The sequence below is a fragment of the Scyliorhinus canicula genome, chromosome 20 (assembly GCF_902713615.1).
Source record: "Scyliorhinus canicula chromosome 20, sScyCan1.1, whole genome shotgun sequence".
Lineage (NCBI taxonomy): Eukaryota > Metazoa > Chordata > Chondrichthyes > Carcharhiniformes > Scyliorhinidae > Scyliorhinus > Scyliorhinus canicula.
In genome coordinates, this window is record NC_052165.1 from 26,592,368 (window position 1) to 26,618,105 (window position 25,738).

The window sequence follows — 25,738 nt, forward strand, 5'->3', positions numbered from 1 at the left end:
GCGGCCGGCCATGTGCGATCCATGGGTGGCCGCCATCTTGGATGCCATTTTCCTCGCCGCCCGCCACGTGCGATCAATAGGGGGCGCCATCTTGGCCATCACCCGCTACGCCACTCGAAGATTACGACCTTCGCGGACAGCCATCGCGGGCCGCTCCAACACCGCCGACCACACCACCGACTATCCTCAACTCGGTGCAGTCACTTTGGACCAGTCGCGGCCCAAGCACTTCAAGAGCTCCATGATGCCCATCTGGATCAACGGATACGAGACACCGTGCCTGTTCGACTCCGGGAGCACTGAGAGCTTCGTTCACCCGGATCTGGTAAGATGCTGCTCGCTCCCGATATTCCCGACACAGCAAACAATCTCCCTCGCCTCGGGGTCGCACTCAGTTCAAATACAGGGGCGCACTACTGCGGCTCTGACAATACAGGGCGCCGATTACACTCATTTCCAATTGTATGTGTTCCCAGACCTCTACGCCCCCCTCCTCCTAAGGCTGGATTTCCAGTGGAACCTCAGGAGCCTAATGACCCCTTCCCCCACTCTATCTGCAGTCTAGCAACTCTGAAAATCGACCCCCCTCCACTCTTCGCTAATCTCACCGCCAACTGCAAACCAGTGGCCACTCGCAGCAGGAGGTATAGCCTGCAGGACAGGGTGTTTATCAGATCCGAAGTCCGGCGTCTTTTGTGTGAAGGAGTCATAGAGGCCAGTAACAGGCCCTGGAGAGCTCAGGTGGTGGTCGTCAAAACCGGGGAAAAGCTCCGGATGGTGGTTGATTACAGCCAAACCATTAACCGGTTCACGCACCTTGATGCGTACCCCCTCCCCCGGATTGCAGACATGGTAAATCAGATCACCCAGTACCGCATATTCTCCACGGTGGATCTGAAGTCTGCATACCACCAGCTCCCAATCCGCCCGGAGGGCCGCCACTACACGGCGTTCGAGGCAGACGGCCACCTTTTCCATTTCCTCCGGGTCCCCTCTGGCGTCACGAACGGGGTTTCGGTGTTCCAACGAGCAATGGACCGAATGGTGGACCAGTATGGGCTGCGGGCCATTTTTCCGTACTCGGATAACATCACCATCTGCGGCCATGACCAGCAGGACCATGATGCCAACCTCCACCAATTTTTCAAGACCACCCAAAAACTCAATCTCACCTACAGTAAGGAGAAATGCGTTTTCCGCACTACCAGGCTAGCCATCCTCGGCTATGTCGTGGAAAACGGGGTTCTTGGACCCAACCCTGACTGCGTCTTAAAACTCCCTCTCCCTCACTGTCCCAAGGCCCTCAAGAGGTGCCTCGGAATTTTTTCATACTATGCCCAGTGGGTCCCCCAGTATGCGGACAAAGCCCACCCACTGTTTACGGCCACACTCTTCCCACTGTCAGCCGAGGCTCGCCAGGCCTTCGACGGCATTAAGGCGGACGGCATCGCCAAAGCCGCCATGCGTGCGGTACACGAGTCCGTCCTATTCCAGATGGAGAGCGACGCATCAGAGGTCGCTCTCGCTGCCACCAAGTAGGCAGGCCGGTAGCGTTCTTTTCCCGATCCCTCTCCGCTCCGGAACTTCGACACTCCTCAGTCGAAAAGGAAGCCCAAGCCATTGTGGAAGCTGTGCGGCACTGGAGGCACTACCTCGTGGGTAGGAGGTTTACCCTCATCACTGACCAAAGATCTGTTGCCTTTATGTTTGACAACTGGCAGCGGGGCAAAATCAAGAATGACAAAATCTTGCGGTGGAGGATTGAACTCTCCACCTATAATTACGATACAGTATATCGTCCTTGGAAGGTCAATGAGTCCCCAGATGCCCTGTCCTGCAGCACATGCGCCAGCGCGCAAGACGACCGGCTACAGGCTATCCACAATGACCTCTGCCATCCGGGGGTCACCCGGCTCGCCCATTACATCAAGGCCCGCAACCTGCCCTTCTCCACCGAGGAGGTTAAAGCTATCACCAGGAATTGCCCGATCTGCGCGGAGTGTAAACCACACTTCTATAGACCAGACAAGGCCCACCTGGTAAAGGCATCCCGGCCCTTTGAACTCCTGAGTATTGATTTCAAAGGGCCCCTCCCTTTGAACAACCGTAACACCTACTTTCTCAACATGATAGACGGGTTCTCCCGTTTCCCTTTTGCCAACCCATGCCCCGGTATGACCATCCCCACGGTTATCAGAGCCCTGCACAGCGTCTTCATCCTGTTCTGTTTCCCCAATTATGTCCACAGTGACAGGGGTACGTCCTTCATGAGCGACGAACTGCATCAGTACCTGCTCAGCAAGGGCATCGCCTCGAGCAGGACTACCAGTTACAACCCCAGGGGAAATGGGTAGGTGGAGAGGAAGAACATGACGGTCTGGAAGACCGTCCTACTCACCCTACGGTCCGGGAATCTCCCGACCTCCCACTGGCAGGAGGTCCTCCCTGATGCGCTCCATGCTATTAGGTCCCTCCTTTGTACGGCCACGAATCAGACTCCTCATGATCGCTTATTTGCCTTCCCTAGGGGAACTACCACGGTGGCCTCGCTTCCATCCTGGTTGAGCACACTGAGCCCTGTCCTCCTTCGGAAACACGTTCGGGCACATAAGATCGACCCCCAGGTAGAGAGGGTCCAGCTCCTGCACTCGAACTCCCACTACGCGTATGTCGAACACCCCGATGGCCGGCAAGACACCGTCGCCCTCCGGGACCTGGCACCCGCAACCTCTACCATCACTACCGCCGATACACCCCCCACACAACACCCCACGTGGCCTCCCACACCCCGCGTCCCCGCGCGTATTTGCTTCCCGCGCTCCCTTCCACCCGGCACACCAGTCCACAGGAACGAAGCTCAGGAAGAGCCATCCCTGGAGTCCACGCCCGAATCAGCACCGAATATCCTTCTGCAGCCATCCGAAACGGCTGCAACACCAGCGCTTCATCGGTCGCAATGCACGATCCGGGCGCCAGACCGACTGAACTTGTAGACCCGTCACCCCCATTGGACTTGTGTTTTTTAACAGGGGGTGAATGTGGTGAATGTGTAACTGGTAATTCACACTGTACCTTACTGTTGTCCCTGTGGGCCCCATCTGTGAGCCATTGTGCGGCTCTGCCCACAGGGGGAGATGAGGAGCATGTACAGGGCTCCGCCGCCTTTAGGGATTACAAGTGCTGCGGTCCTGCGAGACCGCCCTCAGTATCGTGCAGTCGCAGGCAGGCTCAGTCGTGTCTCTTGAGTGAATTGATGGTCGCATCAGGTACTCCACAGGAAGTGGCATTTTCTGGGTTCCTCTATGACCCATTCTGATCGCTCGCCCTCAGATGCGATGCATCCCCATCAATGGGATAGTGGCACGGGTGGTTCAGACATTCGAAAGGCATGTGGAAGCAGACCGCAGGCTCCCTGCACACAGGACTGGCAGGATTCTGTTTTAGCTATAAGACTACGCAGCATGTTACAACTGGGGTGCCACCAGCAGAGCTGCTGCTGGGCAGACGCATCAGAGCTGCAGCAGGACTCGCAGTGACAGTATCATACCCATAGGACACCAGGGCGGAATTTCCAACTGGGAGCCACGGTTTATGCCCGCAGTTTTGGAGATGGTGAACTCCGGCTCCCAGGGGTCAGAGTGAAAACGGGGCCCGTCTCCTACAAGGGTAAGGTCCAAGGGAAGACCCTATGTAAACATGTGAACCACCTAAAGAAGTGAGAACCCATTCTAGAAGATGCCCGACCAGAGGCACCGATACCTCCGGTTAGCCAGGAATCACTCCGTAGGCACAGCATGCATACAATCGTGTCCCCACGCCCTGACCACCAGGACAAAAACAACTTTGACTCAGAATTGGACACAGTCACCTGCGCAGACGGACGATGCAGTTTCCAGGGCCGAGTATTATACCGTCAATTCACTGTGAGACCGTTAGAACGAGTGAACATTAGGCTTTATTATCCATGAACTCGCCTGCCAATGTCGTCTGTACAAATGAGTGCCACCCATAGGTGGCCGGTCTATATATCACCTGGTGAGGGCGGAGCCAGAGGCGGAGCTCACCGGGGTTCCAGTACAGTACCTGGAAGTAGACCGTATCATCATTTTCAGGTCAGAGGTCACAGCACTATACAGACAGTTCATACTTAGGTGAATACATTCACCACACCGAGAAAATCCCATCGTCCAGAAAATGACAGTCGACCAACCATTGCTCGTCACCTGATCCAGACCCACCGCAGGAGGGGGCGGTGTAAACACCCCCCCCCCCCCCCCCCCCCCCCCCGCGCCGAGGCCCACGAGGAAGCCATAATTGATGTCCACCATGGTGCTCGTGGAATACGAGCTTCCCTGGTAGTGGGCGAAGGCCCACTCAGCTGGGCCTTTTAAGATCGAGCGTAAAAGCCAGCCCAAACAAGGACTGGCATGTTGGTCCTCATGTGTACTGTGATTATAGACAGTTACTGCCGTGGAAAGACTTCATGCCCTGTTAAATAAACGTCTTTGTCATTCATACCACCAGATTCCTGGTCATTAAAGGGAGTTTTTTGGTGGTGCTAAGCATTTCACAGAATTTAAAAGAGGATAAAACTTCCAACTTGACATAATAATCAGTGACGGCCCAGTGCATCAGACAAGAGCTCTGAACTACTTCCTGCTCTGGATCCTGTTGATATTTACTCAATGGGCCAGAGATACAAAATGGACTCTCCATTGGTGAGACGCAATAGCTGGCCAGCAGTTAAGACTGTTTGAGGGAGGGGATGAGGTGAGTGGGTGGAACAGATTCTCGGAATAGCAAGAATGGGTGGGCACTGGGCAGTAATATTTGACTTCTTGTGGGACAAAGAAGTTCCTTGCACACAACTGCAATTTGCCTAAAAATAATAAATAATAATCATCCTCTCTCCCCATACTTTTTTGGGACTGATCCTCTTCCTTTCTCTCACTTCTCTTCCTGCCTTAAAAAGTACACGGAGAGGTCTGTTTGTATGGAGTAAGCATTAGGGAATTGCAAAGCATTGTTACTGCCTTGCAATTCAAAACAGTATAATAAGTGCCACCACTGATTGCCCAGGTTTGGGTTAGAGTGTAGCACTAACTTTATATACACATACACTGATTGATTTTCTTCACTCAGTCCAAATCTCTGCCTCCTGGGTACTCTGCGTACATCGAATGATTCCGCCATTCCCTCACTGGGATGGATAATCTTCTCTGACTTTCGAGCCTTGACAATAAAGTCACGCTAAGTTTGTTGAAAATCTGATGAGAATAAAGGTTGACCTCGGTTATCCCCTACACACGAGTGAAGATTAATGATTATTTTCCCGCACATATGTCTGGTGTAAATAATACCTTGTCTTAAGTGAGTATTGTTAGATGAATGTTCCTGGACAGGCATATTTTCATTTAATTGTTAAATATTAAAGTAACAAGTAAATAGAATTGGACATTTTTCACTTTCAGAAATACAGGTTTAAACCCCTTTATCGCAGCAACAGTTTCTCTAATTTTTATTATTAGAAGGTTTCACATTGCTTTCTTACGTGAGGACACTGGGTATATTAATCTTGTATTTGTTGTAACTATGATCTTTAGCAATTCTGAGGTTTATTGCTGGTTCGAACTCTTCTTAGTTTCGCAAGAAACCCAAGGGATATGAGCCAGTTCTTTTCTAAAAATCAAACACAAAAGGTAATTGTCCTTTTCCGATACCCAATTCCGACCTGAAGTAGTTATCTCTCTCTGAGGCGTTCTGTTTGGCGGTGACTGACCTGACATTGATCTGACAATACAGCCAACAAATAAAAGCTCCGAGCAGTCTGGGGAAAAACAACCAGCTGCCTGACACCCAGGAGCCTGTTCAGAGCTGGCAACTGCTGCCTTATGAGAGAGGTTGCTGCTCGTGAATGTCAGTTCGATATTGCAAGTTCTCATTAAAGGCTTGTCAGGAAATGACATTGCATAAACCTCCAACACTGGAATGTGAAAATCCTGCTTTTTTTTTAACAATAAGCCGTTATTACTTGTCTATTTGTAGAGCACACTATTAGAAAATGCAACTGAAGTAATGTTTTTACCAGCACTCAATTAAATGGGCTTTGTAATGTAAATGTGTTAATTTGTTGTAAGTGACATGGTGTTGTTCCCACTGTTGTAAAAATGACCTGTTTGACAGTGTAAAGCAGCATTGCTGATACTTTTGAGCGTTGATTTACCTGACAGATAAGGTCATTGTTTCAAACAAGCTAATCCTTTTTACTGTCATCAGGTAGATAGTGCAATATATTTCATAAAACACAGTCTGGTTGTCAAGAAGAAAATGAAGAATTCTGTGTTTGGTGCAGTTGTGTGAATAGAATTTATTGGCACTTATTTTCTTTCCGGTAAACCATTTTCAAATTTGGTTTTGTGGTTTATGCAGTGGGAGGCAAACAGCACCCTGGGAAGAATTGAAAAATATCCATCAGATATGCTATGGTCACGAACAATTGCTTGAATCCTAACATTGTGGGTTAGAAATTGAGTGATTTTCAGACGTGAGGCCTGTGACAGAACCTGCCGTACACATTCAGCTTGAGGTGTACAGCGGATACATTTGGGGCACCCCCTTCATCTGTGTGATTGTAGCTCCTGACCGAGTCGGCCCCTGTGCTACTGCCACCTAAATGGTGCGCCTGCCTCTTGTGCTCTGCAGGGGAGCCGAGTAGCATTGTTGAGAAATAGTTTGGTACAACCAGTTTGGTCTTCTTAAAGGCTGGCTGTTTCTCTGATAGGGAGGCTGCACTAAATAATATTGGTGGAATTTAAATGGTAAAGTGAACACTGGGGTCATAGAGAAGGTTCCAGGGTTGCAATGCTGTACTGAAGGCATTAGTGGTGATGGTAGGCAGGAGGAAAGATGCCTTGGTTCCATGGGGCATGGAAGGTCTTCGATGACCAACCCACCCCTCCCCCCAAGCCCCTGCTCCTGGCACTCAGGACTTATGCCTAATATCCAGGTACATCATCTCACCTTCAAGCAAATACCAGTGCCGATAGCCTCACACCTATAATGATATGTATATAGGTATGCCAGTGAAGGATTAATTATTACACCTCGGTGTAATTCAAACACTTAAGAGGGCAACACCAATTCCCAGTATAAATATCAGACCTCAGGGAATGCTGGGTAGTTAGTGGAGAGTTAGCAAAGGAGCCAGATTGATCACAGCACGAGGAGTAGTTTAGATTAGGGAGAGAGTTAACATGAGGACATCATTTGTAATGACTATATTATGGGTTACTGCTAGACAGTCAACCTTACTTTATTATTAGTTATAGCTCAGTAGTGTGTGCAAACTTTATTTAATGAGTCGTTATCCAATAAATTAGTTGTGATTCAATCTAAAGATTGGTGGTTTCTTTGTCATCAACTCAGCAGACCATTCTGGATCAAAAGGCAAAGGACAAAACATATTACCATCAATATAACAACACCCACTCCGCATACTTCTATTTTGTTTTCATGTACCTTCATTTTTTTATTATGGCTAGAAGTCTCATAAACTGGAAGTGACCCGGGTACCTCCGGACCTCTGCGAGGAACTGCCTCCAGCTATTTAGCTATGGCACGAACATCACTCAAACACAGGTGTTACACAATCACTGATGCTCTGCCCTCTGTGGTGTGCGACAAGGCTTATGGCCAATACTAGATTGGAGTGACGTAGAGTCGAAGCAGCTTGATGCCTCCATCTCGGCATAGACACAGCGGTTAACACTGCTGCCTCACAGCGCCAGGGACCCCGGTTTGATTCTGAGCTTGGGTGACTGTCTGTGTGGAGTTTGCACATTCTCCCCATTTCACCTATGGATGCCCTGGTTTCCTCCCACAGTCTAAAAATGTGCAGGCTAGGCGGATTGGCCATGATCAATATGCAGTGTTACGGGGATAGGGTGGGGGAGTGGGTCTAAGTAGTGTGCTCTTTCAGAGGGTCGTGCAGACTTGATGGGCCGAATAGCTTCCTTCTGCACTGTAGGAATTCTATAGCTCTCCTTACCCAATTGGGTGGTGATGGTTTTTCTGCATCACGAGGCCGGCTGCGATGAAGCCCTTTGATTCGGCTTTGCTGAGAACATCGAGGATGATAGAATTACCCCCATTCTCAACTCACACCTAACTCTTATCCTGCTGCCTGGCATAACGAGCAAGCTCTTCTTGGTGTGCCCATAATCTTGTTTCGCACTCCAACCCCTTTCCGTCAAACCAGCCTTCCCCTTCTCCTTTCAGGCTCCCAAGAGCTGACAGCTGCCCAGTCAGAGCAGCCGAAGGAAGAGAGGTGGCACCAACCCATCACTGAAGAGACCCCAGCATTTCATCTGACAGATCCAGCCAGCAGCTTAGATACTTGCACTGCACGTACCTTGGATACAAGTATGGAGTTGGGATCAGCACCTGGTGATTCATGTGGGCATGAGTGATCTGCAACCTAGTCAGGGATAAAAAGGATGGCTCATTTGCTAGCTCACTGGAGGGTGAGATTAATGTTGATGGACATGCATATTGAGATGCTGGGTGCATTGGCTGGCCTACAGCATCCTGTCACTGCTGAAGAGCATGGAGATGTTCAGTTTTGTTTCAGCAGAGGGCATCGTGCAGAGCTTGCCCTCTTTGCAGTCTCTGCTCCACCGCTCTGTGTTGTGTCGCAGGCCCCATTTCTGTTTTCCTTTGGGTGGGATTTAGCAGCTGCGGGCACAGATCCTGCGATGGTCACTAATTCTCGTGAGAGGCCAAAAACTGGATTTGTGCCAGCGAGATTTCTGATTGCGATCTTCTTGAGCAATCCCCTATGATGTGATCAGGTTCACACCCATGGAGCCGGGCCCAATGTGCTGGGTAAATGTGACCCAAAAGAGAAGGGACGGAGCGCAGCCTGGGGAGTTTGGGGGGGGGGGGGGGGGGGGGGGGGGGAATACAGCCTGAATAAGAAGGGTGCCTATTAGCTCTGCCTACCCCTGAAGCACAAAGGAATTATGCCCTTGAACATTCCTGAGAGTCATGTTCATCAAACTAATTGGCCATCAAGAGTTAACCCTTAACAAGGTCAGCTGCCCACAGTCTCAAATTCTAGGAATGTGATGAGTACTCCGGGATCAAAATCTGTGCCAGATCCTAACATCTGCTAGCCAGGATCCAGTAGCCCCCTAGGCGGACATGTGCGGGCATATAACCCTACTGTCAGAACCCCTGGTGCTATACAGCATACAGGAGGGACGAACCAGACGGGAGCCCAAAGACGACAATGATTGGGTAAGGGCATAGGTTGGGCCAGTGCTGTAATGGAGATGGGAGTGGGAGGGCACCTGAGCTGTGAGTGAGCGGCAGCCACTGGCTAAGGTCTGGGACCGCTGCTTCCCGGTCCGGGAGGCCAATGGGCATGGGAAGGTATTGATGGTGTCCGGCTGCAAAAACAACCTGACCGTCTCTGTCATCCATCGCAGGAATCCGATCAATATCAGTATGGAGCCAGTGGGGCTGGCCATCCTACTTAGAATTGTACTAGATTCCAGCAGCAACGTGCGTCGGCACCCAGGGGAGACCCTATGGCAGGAGACCGGAGGGCAGCGGGGCAAGTTCAATGGCTGCAGGCCGCACCAGCTGTGCAGGGGGTACAAAGGCGAAGATTAAAGTTTTGGCCTAGGGTGGTATCATGACCGGTACAAGCTTGGAGGGCTGAAGGGCCTGATCCTGTGCTGTATTGTTCTTTGTTCTTTTGTTCTTTGTTCAAGAGATTACAGATCCCAATTGTCCTTCACGGAGCTGGCAGACAACATGTGCTAATGAAGACTCTGCCTCACCAGGGAGACTGTGTGGTATCTGTGTCACATCAGGGAGACTGTGTGGTATCTGTGACACATCAGGGAGACTGTGTGGTATCTGTGTCACATCAGGGAGACTGTGTGGTATCTGTGTCACATCCTTGTTGACTTGGCAGTGTGGAAGTAAAGGATCCGGCAGCCCTCAATTTAAATGCTCCAGGGAAGTTTCAGGGCTTCATGGGTGACCTGTGGCATATCGCAGACATCCAGCCGTGTGCATGCATGAGTTCACAGATGCACTCTGTGCAAGGGCTTTGGACTTTATTCATGTTGACCTGGACTTGGCCAGGCAGGCGAGAGGGCTACGGGCATTGGCAGCATAGCTGGCCTGCCACAGGTACAGGGGGCGATCGATTGCGCCATGTTGCTCTTCGTGCCCCGTGGCATCAGGGAGTCCGCTTCATCAACAGGAAGGCATTCCACTTCCTTAATGAGGAGCTGCTGTGTGACTACGAGATGACTTCTTCCACCTGTGTCCAAATTGCAGGGAGGGTCCATGAAAGTTAGATCCTCGGCCAATTGCAGGCTGCAGGGATGACCTGAAGGAGACGAGGGATATCCCCTCAGGTCTTGGCTGAAGACGCTAGTGCAGAGGCCTAAGATCACAGCAGAGGCCTGGTATAATGCGGCTCACATGCCACCAGATTTGTAATAGAGCGGTGCATCGGCCTCCTAAAGATGTATTTTCACTGCCTCGACAGGTCTGGTGGAACCCTCCAGTGCAACCATAAGAGGGTCTCCCACATTGTGGTGGTCTGCTGTGCCCTCCATAACCTTGCTCTGCAGCGACCTTCCTCAGGAAGACTTTGAGGAGAGTCACATGTCCTCGGATGCGGAGGACGTTCAGGTGGGAGTCGAGGGTGGGCTGCTAAGGATCTGGAGGATGGAGGCCAGGCGGGGATGAGGGTGGGCATGGGCGGGAGGTCTAGCGTGCCCTCATCGCTTCCTGCTTTATGGAGCAGGACCAACATGTTGCCCAGCAGTGTAACCGTCCCCCAACCCCGAGCCGCCCCAAAACATCATGACTCCTCTGCGACCGGGGGATGAAGGTTGCAGATATGTAAATCATTGGGGTGCTGGGGCTCGGGAGTCCTTAAGGGCCTGTTGCTCGCTCAACATAGGAGGGTGATTGATGACTCGCAGTGAGGAACGGTCTTTGATACTTCTCAGCAGCTGCTTCTGTCTAACTCATGTCTGAATGCTACCAGCATGAAGACTTCCTGGCCCACGTCGGGGTGAGGTGCGCCTTGCATTCTGTCCTTTTGCTCTCGAGGGGGATTAGGGTCAAAGGTCTAAGGTTCACTGAATCATCTCCGAGTGACGTGGAGGAAAAATATTCTTTAGTGTCTGAAAACGGAAGTCTGGATCATGCTGCCAGGGCTGGTGGGAATCACATTGATGTTTGCACCGAAAATGACTTGTTATTTTTTTGGAAAACTCCGCCCTTTGTGTGGACTCGTCACCAAATCTTCTGCCACTGAGAGGATTGAGCAACACTTCCTGGCAAATCCAGGAACTGACTCGACACTCCAGAGTAATTCCAAACACTTTGCAGTGGAAAATATTCTTTAGAGTCTCCTGCAATTTGCTTGCCTCGCATTTTAAATAAGGTGGATGCTCCATGATGCTTGTTTGCAGAATGTTGAACAAATTCTTTGCCAGGACTAACGGTGCCCAAATTTGGGACCCTAGCGTCACATTAGTTGACTGTGTGACACCTGTATAGTGTTAATCCAGGGCCTTCTGGTACACTGTGAGGACCTGCCTGTGTGCACCTTTCTGCTCTCGGAATGTCACATGGGCCACAGTAGAGCAACTGGCCACACGAGGGGCTAGACAATTGAATTTAGTTTTCTGAAAAGGCTATACAGAGGTTTAGCAATGTACCACAGAGACACCCACCGTGCAATGATTTACTGAAATCTTAACTTGCTGTAATGATTAGGCAATTTGTTCGCAAAATGTGTACATTTGTATTGAGATAGCTTTTCCAAATATAAATGAACTACTATAAATTGGTGACAAAAGTGTGCACCACAGGGAAGTATGAGCTATGATTCCATTTTCATTACTGTTTTTATTTACCCACCCTCTACAACCTCGCGTCAATCCCATGGGAAAGGGTCTTTTTTTAAAAAAAAACTTACAGAAGAGGCAGTTGCTATTTTCTTGATGTATGTAATGTAATTGAGAAATGAAATAAAGTCAAAATTACTTATTGTCACAAGTAGGCTTCAAATGAAGTTACTGTGAAAAGCCCCTAGTCGCCACATTCCGGCGCTTGTTCGGGGAGGCTGTTACGGGAATTGAACCGTGCTGCTGGCTTGCCTTGGTCTGCTTTCAAAGCCAGCAATTTAGCCCTGTGCGAAACAGCCTCAGCTTGAGTCCAAGTTATAGCCAATCAATAATAGAATTAAAATAGAATTCAGACAATTAAAAAAAAATAAAATTTAGAGTACCCAATTAATTTTTCCAATTAAGGGGCAATTTTGCATGGCAAAGCCACCTACCTTGCACATCTTTGGGTTGTGAGGGTGAAACCCATGCAAATACGGGGAGAACGTGCAAACTCCACACGGACACTGATCCAGAGCCGGGATCGAACCTGGGACCTCGGTGCCGTGAGGCAGCAATGCTAACAACTGCGACACCGGATTCAAACAATTTAATCTATCCAGTTTACCTTATTTTATCTACAACTCATTAAATGTATTTTAATGTACTTCCTATAAGGGTGCCACATTTTCTGTTTTGTTGTGTTTCTACTTGCCTATTATACTTACAGGCTTTATTGAGCATAAACAGGGGTATAATTGGGCTGACGGATCAATTATACTTAGGTTCTATCTACACCGAGAACCAATCCAACAAATTTTGCTGTGGCTATATTTTCAAAGCATCACCTGCCTGAGGCCTGAGGCCTCTTGTCCAGTGTGGAGTCCTGTCACCTCAATCAGCTTTCTCCTGCTGCCCTGCCTGCTCATCATTTCTTTCTATCCCCTCGTGCCAATTCACCCTCTCCCAACCGCCCTGTGGCCTGATAATCCCACAGAAAATCCAACAGATATATATTGAAAATGATGGCCTGAATCTTGCAGCCTTTGAAACTATTTTTCCAAATGCAGGATGTATCGTCACTAATGGTCTATAAGTCCTGCTGACCTGTGGGTTCTTCCAGGAGCTGACTAATTAAGAGGCCATTCTAATAAGGACGCGGAGAGTCCACACCAAGTAACAATAAAGACCTTTGGTTTATTTACTGTTGCGTTATACACAACTCCCGGTAGATCCCTACCGGGTCTCTCCATGGTCGGTGAATAGAGTTCTCTGAATGTGTATATTTGGATTGAATGGAGTTTCACTTTCCCTCAGCGGGAGAGCTTGTACTCAGCGAGAACCACAAGGAAGGTGATCATTCCCACCCCATTGGTCTCATGCGGGATAAGACAGCCACCTTCCAGAACCCTGTCAATTTGCCTTCCATGTTCTGCAAACCCAATCAGAGGGCCTGCAGCTTTGGATGGCAGGCAGCCCCAACACGAGAAGCTAGTCGGGCAACAAGGAGAGTACGAGGTGCCTCAAGATGAGGTGTCCTTGGAAGTGCTGACGAGGGCCAAAGCTGGTCGGCCCCTGGGTGCAGAGGGAAAAGCATTCCAGAGGAAACATTTGGGCCATGCTGCAGCCTTTCGTCCCCAAGGCCTTCTTATTGTGGCCTCTGTACTGCAGCTGCGAAGCTCCCTCCATGGAGGGGCTAGGCTTGGTATTCAGCAACAGGCGGCTCCTACACTGAGAAGATCCAGTAAAGTCCTCCCTGTCCGCCTCATTAGCCTCCTAATTAGTCATTATTAACTACTTCAAGTTAATGGCGGGCATCATGGCGAGCAGGACCTAATATTTCCACCTGATGCACCCTTTTTTTTACAATTGTTGTACCACACTGTTTTACATTTGTGCAGAAACATTTTACAATTTCTTAGTTATACTTTTGTATTTTTAAAACTGCAACAAAACCACACCTTTAAATGAAATAAATGAAAGAAAGATGTAAAAATTGATTCGTATTGACCTACACTGGCTCTCGATCCTCCAGCACCTTCAATTTGAAATTCTTATCCTTGTCCTTTACTGTCTCTGTAATCTCCTTCACCACTTCAATGCTTCCAACAACCCTCTGCCCTGCTCCTCTAACTCTATCCTCTTGTGCATTTTCAGCCACATTAACGTACTCCTCCATCCCATGGAGGAATTTTCCCTCCATCTGGCAGAGTCCTACAACAGGCGGAATCAAAATGTGTTAAAGCCACCAACAGCAGCCTTCTCTGCTGTATCGCCATGAACATATTAAAAAAATATGGCAAGAGGTGGGTGAGCCTGCCCTACCTGCATGCCCGCTCTGCCACCAGTTTACCTTTCAATTTTAAAGGCCGCTCCAGTGCACATAATCCCACTCCGGCACTGCCAAGGGGCAGTGCCTGGGCAGGACCCTCTTCCCCCTTGAGCGATGCACTCACCTGAGCTCCTCTTGGAGGTCTGTCCACCAGGTGCATGCCGTGATACATGCCGGCCTGCCCTCACACCATCATGAATGGATTTTCTTACCATTGGGAGAACGATTCAGGCGTAGAGCCCTGACAATGATATGTAAATGTATTATAATGATACTCTCGATGTTGAATGTTGTAATTTCTAATACGTCACTGCTGAGGGACAGGGCCAGTCACGTCGCACTCCTATGTCGTTCTCATTGCTGATCCCACCCAACAAAATAATGGGATCAGAAAATCCACGCCTCCGTTTCTTAGACTTCGTCCATGCATCCCTCCCTCTGCCTGGGCCCCACTGTTAACAGCCACATATATGGCCTCAGGCCCCATAATCTATCCCTTCCTTTGACAATGTTTTCAATCCACCTCTTTGACCAAACTGGTTTTTTTCCTACTCTTAAGATTTCTTCATTTGTTTTTGCTTACATTTGTGGCATCTTACACCTCTGTGAGGTACAATTGGGGCATCTTTCTACCTGCAGGTGCTATGTAAACAAAGCCAGCATTGTCATCTAGCTCTCGCCTGTTTTAAACTATCAAAGGTCAAGATCTACCCTATTGGTTCAAACTTCAGAGAAGCAAAGCAGTACACCTGTAAAGGGCCACATAGCTTGTTTCTCTGCTACAGCATGCTATGACTTTTAAGAAGAAATATATATTTTTTAATTTTCTTCCAATTAAGGGGCACTTTAGCATGACCAAGCCACCTAACCTGCAAGTCTTTGGGTTGTGGGGCTGTGACCCACGCAGACACGGGGAGAATGTGCACACTCCACGCAAAGAAGAAATAATGTTGATTACCATTTTCTTTTTTGATTGTGACATTGGGAAATAATGAAATGCTCGCATGTGAATGAAAAATGTTATTATTTAAACAGAGGAGTTTACTAGCAAATGTAATGGTTGAAACTGTCACTGTTTGACCTGAAATGCAAGGAGTGTAAATTTATTTGGGAAATGATAAATGTGCTATTTGACATCTGTACAATGTAAATAAATATGATTCTGTCTCTTTTGACAGTGAATGAGTTATAATCCATTGTGCAATTCATCGTGCATCGAGTGCTTTGAGATGTTTTGCCGCCATACGGTAATACATAACCCTGCAAAGTTATCAATAATTTTAGATGAATTGATCTGATCGAACTGGCATAGCTTTGTCATTTCTGACCTTGCATGTAGTTTGACGGATTTTCTAATTGTATCTTACAGCATTGTTAGTGCTCACAATTTTGCATAATACTTATTGATTTTCCATTATTGTTTTGAAGCAAATGAATCAGTGGTGGAATGAGTGAATGTATGCATGTATGTGGATGGGGTAGCAATCAAGCAGCTGCTTTGTCCTGGATCTCTTTTTTTAGAGAGTATCCAATTCTTTTTTTTTACAATTAAGGGGCAATTTAGCATAGCTAATCCACCTAGTCTGCACATCTTTGGGTTGTGGGGGTGGGACCCACACAAACACAACGAGAATGTGCAAACTCCACACGGATAGTGATCCAGGATCGCGGTAGAACCCGGGCGCTCACCGCCGTGAGGCAGCAGTGTTATCATTGTGCCACCCTGGTATCAAGCTTGTTGAGTGTTGTTGGAGCTGCACTCATCCAGATAATGGGGAGCATTCCATCACATTCCTGACCTGTGCCTTGTAGATGGTGGACAGACGTTGGGGTGTCAGTAGGTGAGTTACTCTCCGCAGGATTCCTAGCCTTTAACCTGCTCTGGTAGTCACATTGGGTGCGATTCTCCGCTCCCCACGCCGGGTGGGAGAATCGCGGGAGGGCCCCCCCAACTAATTTCACGACCCCCTGGCGCCCCCCCCCCTCCCCCCCGCGATTCTCCCACGCCCCCGCTCGGAAGAATCGCCGCTCGCCGTTTTTCACGGCGACCGGCGATTCTCCGACCCGGATGGGCCGAGCGGCCTGACGTTCGCGACCGTTTCACGACGGTGGCAACCACACCTGGTCGCTGCCATTGTGAAGTCGCCGTGAGATGCCGTTTTGGGGCTTGTAGGGGGCCTGGTGGGGAATGAGCACCACGACTGTGCTTGGGAGGGGACAGGCCCGCGATCGGTGCCCACCGATCATTGGGCCGGCGTCTCAATCGGACGCACTATTTCCCCTCCGCCGCCCCGCAAGATCAAGCCGCCATGTCTTGCGGGGAGGCTGAGGGGAAAGACGGCCACCGCGCATGCGCGGGTTCGAGCTGTCAGCCGTCGTGACGTCAGTCGCGCATGCGCGGGTTAGAGCCGGCCAACCTGCGCATGCACGGCTGACGTCACATAGGCGCAGCTGTCGCGTCACTCTCGGCGCGCCGCTCGGCGGCCGAGAGTTACGGAGCGCCGCTCCTAGCCCCGCCGGGAGGGGAGAATAGGGGGCGAGGAGCGGCCCCTGAGGCCGTCGTGATTTTTCCCGGGAGTGGAGAATTCCGCCCAGAATATTTATATGGCTAATCCAGTTCAGTTTCTGGTTAATGGTAACCCCCAGATTATTTATTGTGAGAGTTTCAGCAATGGTAATGCCATTGAATGTCAAGGGGTGATGATTAGATCCTCTCTTGTTGGAGATGGTCATTGGCTGACACTTATGTGGCGCCAATGATACTTGCCACTTGTCAACCAAAGCCTGGATATTGTCCAGGACTTTCCGCATTTGGACATGGACTGCTTCATTATCATAGAATTTACAGTGCAGAAGGAGGCCATTCGGCCCATCGAGTCTGCACCGGACCTTGGAAAGAACACCCTACTTTGGCCCATGCCTCCACCCGGTCCCCATAATCCCACCCAGCTGCCTTTGATTGTCGTAGAGGGGTACAGACCAAGCTTGATTGGAAGGGACTGGTTACAGCGAATTAAACTAAACGGGATGAAAAACTTTAAAATTTCAAACAGCGTTTTTCACGATGTCCTGCCAAGTTACGAGGATGTGTTCCACAATGAGTTGGAACGGATCAAAGACGTGAAGGACAACACTTTTGTGTCAATCCAGGCTCGACGCCTAACCTTTTTAGGGATAGACCAGTTCCTTACGCCCTGTGTCAAAAGGTTGAAGCTGAGCTAAAGCGATTAGAGGAGCTTGGAATAATTAAACCAGTGCAATTTTTCAAGTGGGCAGACATAGTCCCCTTCTGTAGCCAGGCCGATCAATAAGAATCTGTGGGGACTATAAGCTAACGATCGACCAGGTTGTCCAGGTGGATAAGTACCCAATGCCCCGAATGAAGGATCTCTACGCCAAGCTGGCGGGAGGTCTCGCCTACTGCAAGCTGGACCTCAGCCATGCGTACCTGCAGTTGGAAGAGCCCCAAAGGTTCACCATGATTAATACACAAAAGGGCCTATTTCAGTACACGGGCCTTCCTTTCAGTTTTCCCTAAGCCTGTGCTATTTTCCAGCGCACTACGGAAAAACCTCTTCAGGGTATCCCCAAAGTGATGGTCTACCTAGATGATGATTTAGACATTGAAAGCACAGATGAGGAGCACATGTTAAGTTTGGGAGAGGTACTAAAGTGATTCAGAGGCGGGAGTCTGCCTTAAAAATGAGAAATGTAACTTCTAGGCTACAGAAGTTACGGACTTGCGATTCCAAGTGGATGCCACAGGTCTGCACCCACTCGAAGGAAAAGTCAAAGCCACACGAGAGGTCCCGGCAACCACATGAAGATCCAAGGGACGGTAACCCCCTATTCTAAAATAGATGGGTCCACCTAGTTCTGCCACCACTCCTGTGGCTCTTCCAGAGTGGAGGGAGCCGGGAATTTCAGTATCAGCCCCTCCTATAGTCTAGGTAGAAGCTGGTGAGGTAAGCCATAACTAGGAGTTACCTTAACCGTCATCATTGATCAGAAACTGAAATAGACCAACCAGATAAAATATAGAGACTATGAAAACAGGTCAGAGGCAGTAAATTCTGTGGTGAGTAACTCCCCTCCTGACTCCCCAAAGTCTATCCACCATCTAGTAGGTCCAAGTCAGCAGTGTGATGAAATGCTCTCCCCTTGCCTGGATTAGTGCAGCTCCAACAACTCTACTCAAGGAAGCTTGACACCATCCAAAGCAGCCAATCAGCACGCTATCCCCTACCTTTAGCGTTCATTCCCTCCACTACCAACGCACAGCAACAGCAATGTGTGGCATCTGCAAGATGCACTGCAACAACTCACTGACTCCTTCGACAGTACCTTACAAACCTACGATCTCTACCACTTTGAAGGACAAGAGCAGCAGATCCATGGGAAAACCACCCCCAACCTGCAAGTTCCCATCCAAGCCACACCCTGACTTGAAATTATATTGGCGTTCTTTCATTGTCCTTGGGTCAAAACCTAAGCAGCGCTGTGTGTGTACAGTAGTTCAAGAAGGTGGCTCACTCACCACCAAGGTGGGCAATTAATGATGGGCAATAAATGCTGGCCTAGCCATTTGAAATATTTTTTAAAAATCTGTAACTTGCACTCTGCTCAAAAGTACCCAAACAATTACTTCAATTTTTATTGGCACTTAAATATTGGCCTACTCATAAGAATGTGAATCTTTCAGCCTGCAAAGAAAGTACAAACCATTAGGAATGCTCTAACATCACAAAAGTATGTTTTTTTTTAGGGACTGGTTTAGCACAGTGAGCTAAACAGCTGGTTTGTGATGTGGAACAAGGCTGGCAGCGCGGGTTCAATTCCCGTAACAGCCTCCCCGAACAGGCGCTGGAATGTGGCGACTCGGGGCTTTTCACAGTAACTTCATTTGAAGCCTACTTGTGACAACAAGCGATTTTCATTTGATTTCATTTCATTTTCATTTATAATTATCTACCTTAGAGAGCATTTTAGAATAAATTTTTATTATGATGTCTAGAGCTTTTGCACACCACAGCCAGAATTCTCCGGCCTTTGGGATTCCCTGTTCCCGCCGGCAGCACACTCCCACCCATGGATTTCCCATTGGCGTGCGGTGGCTTCGATGGGAAATCCCATTGACAATTCTGCCACCAGCGAACAGCCTGCTGCTGAGAAACACGCGGCTTGAGAAGCGGAGAATCCAGCTCCACATTTTCCACAGAATGAGCTGTCTACTTACTTCACGAAGGCCACATATTGAAGTGCCAAAGTTTATTAGCGCTGTTGATGAAGTTCCCTGACCAAGGGGAGACAGATACACTGGAAAGAAAAAGAAAAAATAGAACAAAAAATCCTCTGAGCAATAATGTAACACTTGCTTCCATTTTGTTTCAATGAAGGTCACAGATATGATGCTTCAAGATAATTTGTATCCTGCTTGGGGAAGGACTGCTCGAGCTTTCTGGAGAAAGGGATATAACAGGGTTGTCTTGTTCTGGTAAGACTGAACTGGCATTTTATCCAAACTGTCTTATTTTATAATCACTATCATATTGATTCAATAGGGTCTATAGTTGATAAGTCTCCATGACCTGGTCTTGTGCATCCCAGGTTGTTGAAAGAGGTTGCTATAGGGACAGTGGATGCATTGGTGATCACCTTCCAAAATCCTATTGATTCTAGAGCGTGCAAATGCCACCCTAATATTTAGGAAGGAAGAGAGAAAAAAAACAGGGAACTACAGACCTGTTAGCCTGACATCTATAATAGGGGAAATGCTAGAATCCATCATAAAGATGTGATAAATTAACACTTGGACAATCCTGATCTGATTGGGTATAGTCAGCATGGATTTATGAATGGGAAATCATGTTTGATGATTTGTTGCAGATTTTGAGGATGTTACTAAGAAAAATAACAAAGGAGAGTCGATAGATGTGGTATACAGGGCGAAATTCTCCCAAAACGGGAAAAATCGTCAAACCGCCGTAAAACCCGGGCGGGTTTTACGGCATCGCGCCCCTTCCCGACGGGGGACCGATTCTGGTCCCCCGTCGGGGCTAGCAGCCCGACGTCGGAGGCTCCGACAAGTCGGGCTTAACGAAAATCGTTAAACCCGCTTGTCGGACTTAGCGCCGGCTGACGCGTCATATGACGTCAGCCGCGCATGCGCAGGTGGGAAGACGCCACCCGCGCATGCGCGGGTGACGTCACCGCGTTTTTGCGCGAAACCCGCGCATGCGCGGTCCGGGTTGCCCCTCAGCCGCCCCGCGTATTGATACTGCGGGGCGGCGGAAGGACAAATAGTGCGCGGGCATCGGGCCCGCTGCCCGCGATCGGTGGGCACCGATCGCGGGCCCATGGCACCCTTGGCACGGCCGTGGTACTGCCGTGCCAATCGGTGCCATGGTTATTTTTTTCCAGGTAGTCACGACGTTTTTACGAACGGCAGGACCAGGTGTGTTTGCCGTTCGTAAAAAGGTCGTAAAGGGCTGGGACTTCGGCCCTTCTAACAGCTGTGAATCGCTGCCGGCCGTAAAAAAACGGCGGCAGCGATTCGTGTCGGGATTTCGGCGGGGGGGTGGGAGAATAGCGGGAGGGCGTCAAAAAAGTCGGGAAGGCCCTCCCGCTATTCTCCCACCCGTCGTGGGGGGCGGAGAATTTCGCCCACAGTATTTGGATTTCCAGAAGGCTTTTGATAACATCCCACACAGGAGGTTAATTAGCACAACAAAAGAACAAGGGTTATATACTGACATGGATTAGGGATTGGCCAACAGGCAGCGAGAGTAGGAATAGGTGGGTCACTCTCTTTGCAGATGGTGTATAATGTGGCAAAATGTGAGGTGGTCCACTTTGGTAGAAGGAACAGACGTGCAGAATATTTCCTAAATGGTAATAAATTAGAAAGTGTAGATGTACAAAGGACCTTATCCATAAGTCACTGAAGGCTAGCATGCAGGTGCAACGAGCTATTAGGGAGGTGAATGGAATGTTCGTCTTCATCGTAAGAGGATTTAAGTACAGGGGAGTGAATTCTTGCTTTAATAATATAGAAGCTTGGTTATACCACACCTGGAGTTTTAAAATTTGTTTTATGTAATAATTCTTTGTCTCAATATTACAAACCCTAAATTATTGTACAGGTATAGATAGACTCCTCATACTCTTTATACCACAACAGTATTTGTTGTTACAGAGGATTTACAATTGTGGAAACTAAGTTTGACACGTTAATTTGCTGATTTAGATTGTAGTCCCGGAAGATGAATTTGATCTTAATAACCATGGACTAAAATTAACTCTGATGCTATACTCTATTTGATGTTGTAAAATTGATCTCAATCACATAGATTTCACTGCAGCAAATTCGGTCAGTTTTGCTGGTAGGACTATTTGATCTTTTAATTTGAAAAGACAAGCAATAAAAGCCAAAGTCGGCATGATAAATGAATAATTAGTTGGAAGCTGTAGACGTTGGTCTGTGTTGCATCTGTTTTGGGTGGAAAGTGAAAACTGGGATTGGGAAAACCAATATTCAGCCATCTATTCCCATGTCTGATCACCCCAGAGAACACTGTCCATTTGGAAACCAGCACCAGCAATATCAGTGTTCCTGTGGGTACTGTTAGGCCAATTACCGAATGATAGAATGGTTGCAACACAGGAGGAAGCCATTCAGCCCATCGTGCCTGTGTCAGCTCTCTGTGAGAACAACTCACCTAGTCCCACTCCCAGACCCTTTTCTCCCTGGCCCTGTAATTGCTTTCTCTTCTGATAATGAACTAATTATTTTTTGAGGTTCTTTTAAAAAAAAATTTAGAGTACCCAATTATTTTTTCCAATTAAGGGGCAATTTAGCGTGGCCAAGCCACCTATCCTGCACATCTTTGGGTTGTGGGGGTGACACCCACGCAAACACGGGGAGAATGTGCAAACACCACACAGCCAGTGACCCAGGGCCGGGATTCGAACCCGGGTCCTCAGCGCCGTAGGCAGCAATGCTAACCACTGTGCCACCGTGCTGCCTCTTTTTTGACACAATGTCAGGCAGTCTGTTTAAAATCCTGCCAACTCGCTGCACAAAAAGATTTTCCCTCCCTCGTGCCGTCTTTGCTTCTTTTGCCAATCAGCTTCATCTGCTTTTGGCCTTTCCACCAACGGGACCAGTTTCTCCCAAGCTACTCTGTCCGGACCCCTCACAATTCTGGATGCCTCTATCAAATCTCCTCTTAATTTTCTCTTCTCTAAGGAGAATAGCTCCAGCTTTTATCCAAGTAATTGAATGTTGATATGAAACATTGCTTGATGATGCCTCAGATGGTCCCAGCCTTGATATTACATAGGAACATAGGAATTAGGAGCCGATGTAGGCAATTCAGCCCTCTGAGCTTGCTGTGCCATTCAATCAGATCATGGCTGATCTCTCAAATCCACCTCCCCACCTGCTGCCCTTATCTCTTTCACCCATTTTTTTATCAAAATTATATCTATTTCTTTCTTGAAAACATTAAGAAAGATACAAAATGACTCTGTTGTGGACTATAGCGGATCTCCTGTGGCATTAATGCTGGAAGCCAAATCCAAGTGTAGTCTTCAGGTGAAGCCAGGAGATCATTAAACCAGGGCAAGCAGACCATTTTAAAGCTGTGCATTATGTTCATGTTTATAATGAAAATTGTCAAAGCAAACATGCCCTGCTGCAACTATACCCTTCAGCCAGTGCTGCTGTGGTGTCTCCACTGACAACAACATCAATTGCAGCCTGATGAGTTAATACAGTAGAGCACTTTTCGATCTGAATTTGGACACAGGAATTAATACAGCAAAGGTTGACATGAAGTGTGCATAAATATTAATTTTTAAATCTTGATAAAATGTGCTGATTTTCTATTAATTGGTTTCTTCAATTTTGCAAAAGGGTCCAAACTTGATTGGACCAAACAAACAAAAACAGGAAAATCTGGGAATTCAGTAAGCACCGTTAGAAAGAGAAACAAAGCTGACCCCGATCTGGGAGCTTTCATCTGATGATTTGAAACGTTAACTCTGCTTCTCCCTCCACAGATGCTGACAGATCTGTCGAGCATCTCCTGCATTTTCTGTTTTTAAATCATGCTTCTAGTATCTGTTGTGCTTCCCTTTGGATTAAAAAACATTTGATATCATAAACGTTTAATAATTTGGGCCGTATGAAATTGAGGACAAAGATGTGACTGTTCCTAGTACAAAAATACTCTGCCAAACAACACAACTTAACAATCACCGCAACATGAAAAATAGTGCGTCGGTAGCTGACTGGACCTCACAACATGGAATCCATGCCAAAGCCTTGCCACCTCTCGCTGCTCTTTTATGATCTTCCTTAACACACAACTCTTTCATTAAACATTTGGTCACCACTTCTAATGTCTCCTTTGTCTGATTATATATCTGTAAAACACTTTGGGTCATTTTTCTACATTAAATGCACTATATAAATGCAAGCTGTTATTAATTTGCTCAGCAATTTAGTTAACAAACATAAGTTGACCATTGTGAAGCAGCTATACAAATTACTATCTGGTAGGTATCAGTAAGTGAACCAAATATTTAGAAAAAGAATAGCATCTAATAATAGAAAAATATCTGGAACTATTTGTTTCTATTTGGCAAAACATTTTGCTAATGTGATTTGAGGTATGGATTGTTTTTCCTGCTATCACATCACTGTATTTGTCATTTTTATCCCCTTTCCCGAAATGATCACCGTGTGAGATGCAGTGCCCACAATCTAGGACAGACGATATAGGCCAAACCTTCCCCAGTGCTGTTTTGAAAGCATTATTACTATGTCAACTCTTCCGCAACTCTTGTCACAAGAGCTGTGATTTTTGTGTAAAATAAAGCCTTACTTAACACTCAATAGAATTCTCAAATCCCAGGATTTATTTTTTACTGTCAGTCTGATTGATCGTTAAGGCCCCCTGAAAAGCCTCAAACGCACTCAGTGACTGATCGGGGGACCCTGCATCGGGAAGTGGGGAGCCCACGGAGAGCCACATTCCAGCCATGGCTGCTGATCCCCCGCCCGATAACCTCCCCCCCCCCCCCTCCGTCTATCTGTGAATGAGACATATTAGCTGCAAAAAGAGATGAAAATTCAACATGAAGAGGCAATAACTTTGCCTCTCATTCACTCCTTTCCCCAGTATAGTGATAACTAGTGAGCTTTGTAAAGCGTTTTCAGATGCTGTATTATGGGCCTGAATATTGTGGCATGTTAGTCATCACTTTGCACCTGTTTTAGAGTCACACTCTCCCCAAATCTGGTGCTTGGCACATGCATCTGTTCACCTCAATCTTTCTAGCTTTAGAGTGGCCTAGCCAGTCAACCTTACAGATCGCTGGCGACTACAAGGAATAGATCTCCTGCCTTCATAACAGCACTGCTAGCCACAACAGTTTGCATCTATTCTGGTATGTAGAATCATAGAATACCTACAGTGCAGAAGGAGGCCATCGAGTCTGCACCCATTTTCCGAAAGAGCACCCTACCCCGCCCTATCCCCGTAACCGTGCAACCCAATTAACATTTGACACTAAGTGGCAATTTAGCATGGTCAGTGCACCTAACCTGCACATCTTTGGACTGTGGGAGGAAGCCGGAGCGCACAGAGGAAACCTACGCAGACACGGGAAGAATGTGCAAACTCCACACAGATAGTCACCCGAGGTCGGAATCGAACCTGGAGCATGGACTGAGAGACAACAGTGCGAGCCCCTGTGACACTAGGCTGCCCTATATGTTGCTTTACTATTGCAGATTAGATTTCAATCCCTTTCAAATGTATAGATGTATAAAGGTAATACAGAGTTCTTGCCTATTTACTGAAAATACCAACATTGACAGTATTTCACTAATCTTGGCAGTATAGTTACAACCACTGGTTGGTGACCTGGCTCATCTCTTTAAACCAAATTTCAAGGTGCTTCCTTGATGAAGTGATCAACATAGGTCCAGAACTTAATCCAAGTAAATTTAATAATTTAATGTGCTTTAAATTTTTAAAACCCAGAACAAAAAAAACAGTCTTGCATTGTCTTTTGCTTATATATTGAAGTTACACGTCTGAAATATAAATGACACTCTCAAAAAGTATTATATAGTCGAAGAAGAGCCAATCAGGTGCAAGTGCGTCACTTCTCAGACACATCCAAATGTGGCAACAACTTTTTAATAGCCTGCAGATGAGTACGAGATGCACAATTTTATAGAAGGTACTGATTACTTTACACTATTGCAATATTAGTCACAGTAGAAGGACCACCTTGCCACCCTCATTTTCATTTGAAGCACATTGGCCGAAATCTTCCAAACTGACTCAGTACAGGAAACCTCAGAGGTATCAGCGCAGAGAATCTGCTCAGAAATCATGTCCTTTTATTACTGCACTAGCCGCTGTATTCTGATAAATAGTTGAAATGTCCCAAAGCTGCTTTGAAAAGC

The 25,738-nt window shown here is 47.7% G+C and overlaps 1 protein-coding gene across 4 annotated transcripts in view; it reads left to right on the forward strand.

Moving 5' to 3' along the window:
* Nucleotides 1-25,738, forward strand: part of tmem117 (transmembrane protein 117) — a 410,204-nt gene that overhangs the window by 288,022 nt on the left and 96,444 nt on the right. For all 4 annotated transcript variants that reach the window (XM_038780445.1, XM_038780448.1, XM_038780447.1 and 1 more), the window contains one exon: nucleotides 19,650-19,747. In XM_038780445.1, the coding sequence (XP_038636373.1) occupies nucleotides 19,650-19,747 (98 nt within the window). The remainder of the gene's footprint in view (nucleotides 1-19,649; nucleotides 19,748-25,738) is intronic.